Below are 10,480 nucleotides of genomic sequence, written 5' to 3' on the forward strand. Positions count from 1 at the left end.
TTGCTGCTAATCATTTGAGTGATATTAATGAGCTGAAAGTCATGCTATGTAAGGAGTTTGACATGAAAGATTTAGGGACTGCTAAGAAGATTCTTGGGATGGAGATTCATAGGGATATGAGAGCTAGAAAACTATGGCTCTCCCAGCAAAGTTATGTTTAAAAGATCTTATACAGATTTGATATGAGCAATGCTAAAGTAGTGAGCACTCCATTGGCAAATCACTTCAAGCTTTTCCTATATCAATGTCCAAAGACAGATGGAGAGAAGAAATACATGTCAAAGGTTCCATATGCCAGTGTAGTGGATTGCTTGATGTACGCTATGGTTTGTACTAGACCGGACTTGACATAAGCAGTTAGTCAAGTATGCAAGTACACGTCGAAACCAGGGAAACATCATTGGGAAGCAGTCAAATGGATTTTCAAATATTTGAAGGGGACTACAGGTCTCGGTATCATGTTTGGTAGCCAATAGAGTAAGCCTTCAGTTATTGGTTATGTTGATTCGGACTGTACATGAGACTTGGATGGTAGAAGATCAACAATAGGGTTTATCTTCACCCTTGCAGGTGGACCAATTATGTGGACAATTGAAGCAAAATATATGGCAGTTGGTGAATCTTCTAAGGAAATCTTATGGGGCTGGTAAATGAGTTAGACATTGAGTAAGGTGGAGTTCCATTGCGACAGTCATAGTGTTATCTTCTTGGCAAAGAACCACGTGTATCATGTTAGGACCAAACCTATTGATGTGAGATTTCACAAGATCAGAGAGTTGATAGCTTGTGGGTAAATACTATTGCACAAGGTTCACACTTCAGAAAATGCAGCAGATATATTAACCAAACTGGTTACCATGGACAAGTTCAGGCATTGCTTGAGCTTGTTGAATTCAGTGATGTTGGACAATGGAGTTCACCCAACCCATTGGTGGAAGATGGAGATTGATGATATTCGTCAAGGTGGAGATTGTTGTGCAATGACTCATATCTCTAGATAACAGCAATACAAGTTATGGGTTTGGGCTGATGTAAATGGGTTGGAGTAGAGGACTATATATATTTATGTTATGTAAACTTAATGTAACAAGGAGAAGAATAGTCAAACACTAATCTTTATTCTCTAATAATATATAGTGGTAGTCGCTTAACGCTCCCGGAGACGTAGGCACAATTGGCCGAACCTCGTTACCAAATCTTTTGTGTTGTTGTCTTGTCTCTATACTCTTTACTATTTTATTGTTCACTTGTTTCTAACGATATACAAATTAACTGTTAATAAATCTCACATTCATAAAGATTTTGCGAAAACATCAAATATATAAGAACATATCCTATGGTATTTTTTCTCTTCAAATCCCTGCTTATGTTTTAAGGTTAAAGTTATATTCCCTTTTCTAATGAAGGGGACACCATATATTAGCCGTCGCATGCATGATTTCATAAAGTAACGTAAGTACTTCAGTTAGTTTCAGGATCAGATAACAGACGCCATATATAGAAATCTTTACAATTATAATTTCTACATACATATTAATCCAAATATATCATCCGTTGATTGGCATGGGCATAGGCAAACGAATTTACAATCGCATGAAGACAAGCTTATTCCTAGAAACGAGGTAAGATATTCCTACGAATTCGGGGTACACCGGGTGAGGGGCAGACACCTCCAGCATGAATTATGTTGTGTGCATACTTTTAATCATGGATTGTGGGTTCGAGGTAATTAGTGATATGTATGCAAATTTAATGTGTTATTGCTTGTTTGTTACTTTTCTTCTAATTGATCTTGTATAAGTTGTAAGTTATTAGTGATATTATATTGTGAATATTAATCTCTATTACTATTCTTTATGGAGATTTTCTGTACTCGTGACGGCTAGGAATGTCATTGTTTGAAGGTTTCTAAAATAATGTTACTGAAACTTTTATCTCACTATAGTTGGGTTTTGTGACATACCTAGGTGAGGTGTTTAAAGAGTTTGAGTTTAAACTATGTTGAAGAACACAATCATGTACTTGAATTTTTTATAAATTAGTTTTATTGTATAAGTTATTTTAGATGATTGATGTTAAGTCATTGAAGATGTCTTGTGGACTATGTTATACCCTTTTAGTTTAGTGCTCATTGTCATTATGAAAATTACATGCATCTTTATAATGTATTTTATTTAGTATTTAATGAAATTTCAAGAGATATTTTCTTTATAATTTAATAATTTTTAAGCTTCCGCAAGTTGCATTATTATTATTTTTATTATGAAAATTAGGATGTTATATGTAGCTTTAGTAGTAGCAACTCAATGAAATGAATGATTCTAAGTCCCTCAGGTCATGAGTTTGAGTTATGGATGCTCTCTTTGTGGTGAATAAAATATTGCAGATATATTTAAGCTTAATAGTGGCGCGCTCAGTAAATTCGTGGGCCCGATGGGTCGCATGTCAAAGCTGAAGTTTTACATACATGATAACGGTGTAAAAACTTTACATAGACGATGCATAAATTTTTAAACCAATATTTAATCTTACATAAAATGATAAAACTAAAGATATTCCACAATTGTCAAATTTAGTGATAAAAAACAATTTTTTTCTTTTCCATGTAAATTGTCAAAGCTAATTTTCAAAGGATAAAAACAGCTCAATTCCTTGCTGAGGGATTTATTCAGTGTATAAAGACAAAAATTTCATGCAATATACCGAACCTTTATTAAAAAGAAGTATCATTGAATAATCATCAAAGCGACCACTTGTATCCTATTTTTTATTGGCAAATAATTTCATTAAGTTAAAAAAATATCATAGGTACAAAAAGTTATATAAGAAAATTCATAATAAGATACTTAATTGTGGCTATTAGCAAAGATAAAAACAATAATAAACTAAACTTTCATAGGGATTATCGTCTCATATGACATTATATATTTATCACTATTTCTCTTAATCCAGAATTATAATTTCACATTTGCAATCTCCACAATTTACTAGGTGGTTATTTAAAATTGTTTAATTCCTTGCAAGTCAAATTAAATATATTGTGGATAGATAAATGATACGCAAAAGCTACTTACACTTTTAGTTTTATTGTTTGATAGACTCATGTACACTATATTAAGAAGTGACTCATTAATCATTATCTCATGAGGAAGAACAATACTCAAGTTTGAGTTATTTATTTATCATCTATATATAATACTCGTATAAATTTATTATTTTTATTAAGAAATTAATGGGTGTGATATGCACACATGTGGTAAACTTGTTATAATTATAATCATTGATTTAATATTTTTTGAAGGGAAAATTGTTAATTTAATCAACCAAGTTAAATGTATATGAATTCTAAGAAATAACCCACACCTAAAAATCTAGTTGTTTAAGGAAGAGTAGATATTCTTGATTAACACACTATAAAAAAGGGGCCATTGGTGTAAAATTTCAGCCCGGGCTATTATCCGTGAAAAAAACTTGTATAAAGACGCATCTAACACATTATATTTAGAGACAAGTACATTTTATGATTTTTGATTTTACCATTTAATATTAAATTTAATTAAATTAAAATATTAATATGTTATCAGGATCTTATAAATTACGTCTTGATTTCGTTTTTGTACATGGTTTCGTGTTTGTACAAGTCTTTCTCATTATCCAGTGATAAAAACTGTTATTAGTGTATACTATGTCTGTCAGAACTCAGAACTATGCTAGCTAAAAATGATGCTGTAGCGGTTTTTATTTAAGCACTAGTGAAACAATATGTATATGTAAATGCAAGCTTAGATTAACCGTTAATCAGTGATCATTAAATGTCAGAATGTTCATTCATTTATATCAATGCAAGCTAAGATTACAATTCTAACACCTTTTAACTGGTAGTTTCTATATATATATATATATATGTTTCATTAATAATAAAATATGTGTCGTGAACTAATTAATTCAGAAAATAATTAAACTTAAACATTAACTTATACATATAATTATAGTGATATAAAAACACATTTTAGAGGAGCCAAATCTGCCATGATGATAAGATTTTTAGTTTTGTTTAAAGGGTTATTTCGAACAAAGTAAGAATACAATCCTGGAAGAAGTAGTGAAGAAAACAACATTTTAAAAGCATGAATATTGCACATACAGATTTACTGTTAATAAATCTCACATTCATAAAGATTTTGCCAAAACATCAAATATATAAGAACATATCCTATGCTATTTTTTGAGGGTAAAGTTATCACCCCTTTTCTAATGAAGGGGACACCATATATTAGCCGTCGCATGCATGATTTCATAAACTAACGTAAGTTATTTAAATACTTCAGTTAGTTTCAGGATCAGATAACAGACGCTACATACAGAAATCTTTCACATTTATAATTTCTACATACATATTAATCCGAATATATCAGACTTGAAAAAAATAACTGATTAAGTAACATAAGTCCCTTCCTGTTAGACCAAAACATATTGATAAAGAAACATAAATATAGTTATTCATCAAACTAGTTACAGTTAAACACATCCTAACAATTGGTATTAAAATTGATCATATTTTGAGTTTGACGACATCATTTCTTATCTCAATTTCATTATTTGTATTATGGGAATTTGATATTTAATTAACAATTTTCTTAATCTCTATAATTTAATATTTTTAATTTATAACAGACGGTAATATTTAATCTTACATAAAGTGATAAAACTAAAGATATTCCACATGTGTCAAATTTAGTGATAATAAACATTTTCTTTCTTTTCCATGTAAATTGTCAAAGCTAATTTTCAAAGAGAAAAAACAGCTCAATTCCTTGCTGAGGGATTTGTTCCGTGTGCAAAGACAAAAATTTCATGCAATATAGAGAACCTTTATTAAAAGGAAGTATCATTGAATAATCAAAGCGACCACTTGTATCCTATTTTTTATTGGCAAATAATTTCATCAAGTTAAAAAAATATCATAGGCACAAAAAGTTATATAAGAAAATTCATAATAAGATACTTAATTGTGGCTATTAGCAAAGATAAAAACAATATGAAGCTAAACTTCCATAAGAATTGTCATCTCATTTGAAGTATGACATTATAGATTTGTCACTATTTCTCTTAATCCATGATCATAATTTCACATTTTGCAGTCTCCACAATTTATTAGATGGTTATTTAAAATTGTTTAGTTCCTTGTAAGTCAAATTAAATATATTTTGGATAGTCAAATTATACTGAAAAACTTCCTATACTTTTTGTTTTGTTGATTGATACACTCGTGTACATTATATTAAGAAGTGACTCATTGTCTCATGAGGAAGAAGAATATAAGTTTGAATTATTTATAGATTATCTATCAAAGAATATATGTGAACCTGCAAGATGAGAAGATGTTTTGATATGTTTTCGGTCCCTCCTTCTAAAGCCTCAAGTAGCCTTCCTTGTTATTACATATTATATTAACAAATGAGGAAAGAAACGTGGGTTGAAATTGCATATGTTTACTGTTTTTATTGTACTGTCAAATTAAAAAGTATAGTCAATATGTCTATGGAGCCCACACATCTTTCCATGTACCACTGTCGGCTGATTTTATAGTATTCCTAATATCCACAGAAAGCTCTAAACAGCTATAGCCAACAACTATAAATAAATAAGAAATTATCATTAATGTAATTTATCTATTTTTCTCACATCCAAAACACAAATGCATTGCACTGCATAAAAGTATAGCTGGCAAGCGAAGCCCACCTCGCTATTTTTTGTCGGATTACCATAATTTCTTTAAACATAAAATGTAACTACGATCTATTGTTAGGTAAATTATATGAGCATGCAAAGACATACATAAATGAAAGAATAAGATTTATTAATATTATATGAGAGGTCAAAATTATGAGGAAAATATATATTAAAAGTATATAGATATTATTACACTCCAAACTCAAATGAAACAAAAAATTTAGGTTTACGAATCCTCTGTATGTATCATTCTTTAATATTAATAACTATTATAGTAATTAGAAGTAACCTTCATCTCAATTTTTACGCATCTAACTTTTTTCTTTCATATATTTTAGTTAGATTTTAGAATGATGTACCCGGATGTGATCATATTGTCAGCGGGTAAAACCAAATATCAATCATAGCATGAGGTGATGATTTTTAATATTATTAATCTAATAAAGCGCCAAAATGGTCCATTTAAACATGCAGAAGATATATGTAATCATTATTTATTATATATGAAGTTATATTTCAGACGGAAAATACAAAAGATAAAGAGATTTTGGAGTTAGTACTTAATTAATCATTAATTAAATATGGAGCATTTACTCATATGGCATACAACATGAGCATCATACAGACTCCACTCACTCCGTTTAATCCGCTCTTAATTGAGCTTACATATGGTTGAGTTTCATTTGTTTTATGACTAGGTTTGTGATAAAAAAAATTAGTTTCGATCAATATTTAGAATTAAATAATAGACAACTTTTACTCGACCTAATTTGACACCCTTAACTTATGCTTAATTATAGGTGTTTTCAATTGTATATAAAGTAATTACATATCTTTGATCTAGTGAATTTGGTTGCAGCAACTACCTACTAGTATAATTTCATGTTTTATAGTGTTTCTTCATTTGTTTTTGTTAATTATTTAGAAAACATGCTTGTGCAAATGATTTAGTGCCATAATACGTATATTATCATTAATTAGATAACATTTTCCTCAAGAGGTAGCTATTTTGGTAGAGTTGCATTGCCAATGGGACAAAAAGTGTGAACATCCAGGTTCACACCCTAGCAATTGTATAATACCCCTCCCATTCCCATAAAAAAATAGTCTATAAAAAAATATTTAACATTTTCATCATATAGTAAGAATAAATAATATTGATTTTTTTTATAGAGAAAATGCATTATATTTGCTGACCCACATTCTTATTTTTATGATATTAACTATTAGAATAAATTACACTAACACCCCCTGAGTTTTAGTGAAATTACATAAAGCACCCAGACCTTTTTGAAACTTTCACAAACCCCCCTAATTATATATACACATTACACTCACTACCCCGTAAGATAGATAAGTGTAATTTCTTAAATAAAATATGGTGACGGATGTGATTAAGTCAAAGAAAATACGATATATTGTGAAGACAAGTCTAAATAGTATAAGAGTCGATGTTTATTCTTTATTTTGATTAGTTACAATATAATACGAGTAATTTAAAGATATCCTTAGACTTATTGATGTAGTTTGTAACGAATAAAAAATAATGAATATACATCAAGTTTATATTATTTGGACTTGTCTCTACAATATAACATTTTTTTTACTTAATTACACCCGTCACTATTTTTGTTTAAAAAATTACACTTATATCTCTTATAGGGGTAGTCAGTGTAATATATATGTATAAATAGGGATGGTTTGTGTAGGTTTTAAAAAGGTCTAGGTGGTTTGTGTAATTTCACTAAAACCCAGGGGTATCAGTGTAATTCACTCTAACTATTAAATTTGTATTTTTTATATTAGAGAATTAGAATGTTTTTTATCCGTTTACTTCATGTTATAATTTTTTTATTTATTATAATATCCAATTTAAAGTGAAATGTATTAATTATAGTCATATATGATTATATGGTTTTACTTTAGAAATAAAAAATATTAAGGGCAAAATAGGAAAATAGAATCTTGGTAGTAGTTATTTTAAATTTTGACTTTATATATAGTATATAGGTATAAATATAGATATTTAAAAGTAAATACTCATTTCAACCCTCATAATTTTGACCTAACTAGTTTAATAGGTTGGAAAGTTTATCACATCAACCTAAGGTTGAATAAGCCTTCAAATTTAGAAACGGATTTAACATAAATTAGTTCAATCAATATAAGACCTCATAAACATAATTTTGAGATATCCTAACCCTTAGTATACACTTTTATATTTTTCTAGAGTTGATTTAATTTGAGGATAATATTTATGTATTATTAATATAAATATTTATACACCATTAATATATCATCATTTTTTTATTTATATTTTTTTATAAGAATCAACAATAATAAATAATACAATAACAATATATAAAATTGTTATAGTGTCCTCAACACATTTTTTAGCTTCTAATTTATTTTAATTTTCTAGAAAGTGGGATACCTTAAAAACCAATCCATTCCAATGCAAAAGCAGCACCGGATTTGCGTAAAAACCACTTGATTGCTACACCTTCCTATTGCTTCTCTCTCTTAGCTTAAATTCTAAGTATTTGATTTATGATTTTATCCCTCTTCTCTTTAAATGAACATAATTAATCTTCGCTACTAACTATATAGTGCTATATTTCCAGGAAATGGATACTCTCCAGTACTAGAGAGTCCAGTGCTGGATAGGATGATGACATGTGGCCAAAAAAACAATTTTGATTACATATTATTTTCTATTAAAAATAAATAAAAACTCTTTAAAAAATTCTCAACCTCATATTCCAGTACCGGAAAAACTAGTACCGGAGAGGAGTTGAACTCATATTTCCAACACTTACTTCTAATTACGTTTCAATGACACATCACACAAGCACTAAAGGTAATATCTCACGCTATATAGTGCTAGTGATCACTTTAGAGTTCAAGGTCCTTCAAAAAAAACTAAGTATCATTCATTCATTCATTGGCATTCTCTCTTTCCTCTCACAAATGGGTCGCCATTCCTGTTGTGTAAAGCAAAAATTGAGGAAAGGTTTATGGTCCCCTGATGAAGATGAAAAGCTCTTCAATTACATAACCAGATTTGGTGTTGGGTGCTGGAGTTCTGTTCCTAAACTTGCTGGTAGTTAATAACTACTAACATGTTTCATCATAGAAAGTTCTCATCATTTTCATTGAGTCTAACTAGTTTCATGAATTGCAGGACTTCAAAGATGTGGAAAGAGTTGCAGGCTAAGATGGATAAATTATTTGAGGCCTGATTTAAAGAGAGGAATGTTCTCACAGCAGGAAGAGGATTTTATAATAAGTCTTCATGAAGTCCTTGGAAATAGGTAGCAATATAACATTCATTGAAGAATTATCAATATTTTTTTGGTATTACCAAGAGTATTTCCTCACTTTAATGTGTAAGAAATTAATCCCTTTCGGGGCTCATAATTGTCTATCCAACAAATATGACTCCCAGGAATCGAACATTTAATCTTTTGGTTATCCTAAAAACATAAATTTCATTTCTTTGGTACACAACACAAAAGGTTATTTATTAATGTTTCTGAATATTGAGTTATGGAATGATTTTCTTGTTCAATATATTTCAGGTGGGCTCAAATTGCAGCACAAATACCTGGAAGAACAGACAATGAAATAAAAAACTTTTGGAATTCATGTTTGAAGAAGAAGCTATTGAAGCAAGGGATTGACCCAACAACACATAAGCCTCTCAATGAAGCTAATGTGAAGGAAGAGAAAACAATCATAGAGTCACCACAATCTATGCAAATACCATTCTCACAAGTGCATTCAGCTACAATATCAACCTTATTACCTTCATCATCACAAGGTTCACCACTTCTAATAAGTGATTCAAATTACTATGATGATGGCAGGTTAGCAGAAACTTCAAGAGAAATTTTCATGAGCAAGGAAGCATTAGACCCTTTGTCTTACTATGATAATTTCCAAATGATTGTTGAACAAAATTCTGATTATGGTTTACCTGAGAGTACTAATTATCAAACAAGCATTATAACATTGTTCGATGAGAATCAGTTTGCAACAAATTCAAACTATTGTTTCCCTTCAATGCCAAGCCTAACCAATTCGGATCGCGTATCGATGACAGAGTTTTCTTCAGACAACAACTCAGGTTCTAAAATCAGCTCGTTGTTCATGAATGATAATAATAATCAGGTGAAAGAAAGTTCAAGCAATAATAGCTCAAACATGTGCATTTATACATCAGAAGGAGGGTGTCATCAAATGATGGAAAATGCTGCAGGGTTCTCTTGGGATGCTGAGAACAAATTAGACCCTTTGTTTCGGTTTAATGCAATAAAATCAGAAGATTCCAAGACATGTAATTCGTGGGAAGAAGGGCAACAGCATTTGCAGACTCATGGTTCAATAGATTTCAGTAGCTATCCATTAACATCACTGTCAGAAGATTTAACAGGAACAAGCTTTGATGTATTCCAGCATATATGATGATATATATACATATATGTATGTATGAGCTGTAAAAAAATTATTTTTTTGGTTTTGTTTGTTTTTATTTTTTGAACTGTTTCTGTTTTTGAAAATTGGTAGCAAAGATAGAAAGATGTTGATAGTTCAGGAAAGTTGTAGCTTAAGATTTGAGAGATGATACCCCCTCCCTGCATTTATTTTTTTACTATTGATTGATGTATTTGTTTTCATCAGCCAAAGTTTGAATAACTATATATTCTTGAAGATTAATGAGTGAAGCTAAATTTGTTTTGTGACC

General features: G+C 29.9%; 1 protein-coding gene across 2 annotated transcripts; it reads left to right on the top strand.

Moving 5' to 3' along the window:
* On the top strand, positions 8,605–10,480 carry LOC109357663 (transcription factor MYB86-like). 2 transcript variants are annotated; one of them, XM_019601663.1, is made up of 4 exons: positions 8,605–8,836; positions 8,918–9,047; positions 9,315–9,862; positions 9,959–10,480. In XM_019601663.1, exons 1-4 carry the CDS (start codon positions 8,704–8,706, stop codon positions 10,198–10,200), a joined length of 1,053 nt encoding a protein of 350 aa, XP_019457208.1. In that variant the 5' UTR covers positions 8,605–8,703; the 3' UTR covers positions 10,201–10,480. The 2 variants fall into 2 exon arrangements, with proteins under 2 accessions (XP_019457208.1, XP_019457200.1); XM_019601655.1 differs by having other exon boundaries at positions 8,606–8,836; positions 9,315–10,480.

This window comes from Lupinus angustifolius, chromosome LG01 (assembly GCF_001865875.1).
Source record: "Lupinus angustifolius cultivar Tanjil chromosome LG01, LupAngTanjil_v1.0, whole genome shotgun sequence".
NCBI classification, from domain to species: domain Eukaryota; kingdom Viridiplantae; phylum Streptophyta; class Magnoliopsida; order Fabales; family Fabaceae; genus Lupinus; species Lupinus angustifolius.

Excerpts from the sequence above, each read along its gene's own strand:
- LOC109357663 (XM_019601655.1), top strand. The coding sequence starts at position 8,704 with ATGGGTCGCCATTCCTGTTGTGTAAAGCAAAAATTGAGGAAAGGTTTA. Across the intron at positions 8,837-8,917 it reads TTCTGTTCCTAAACTTGCTG|GACTTCAAAGATGTGGAAAG; the intron begins GTAGTTAATAAC and ends CATGAATTGCAG. Across the intron at positions 9,048-9,314 it reads CATGAAGTCCTTGGAAATAG|GTGGGCTCAAATTGCAGCAC; the intron begins GTAGCAATATAA and ends AATATATTTCAG.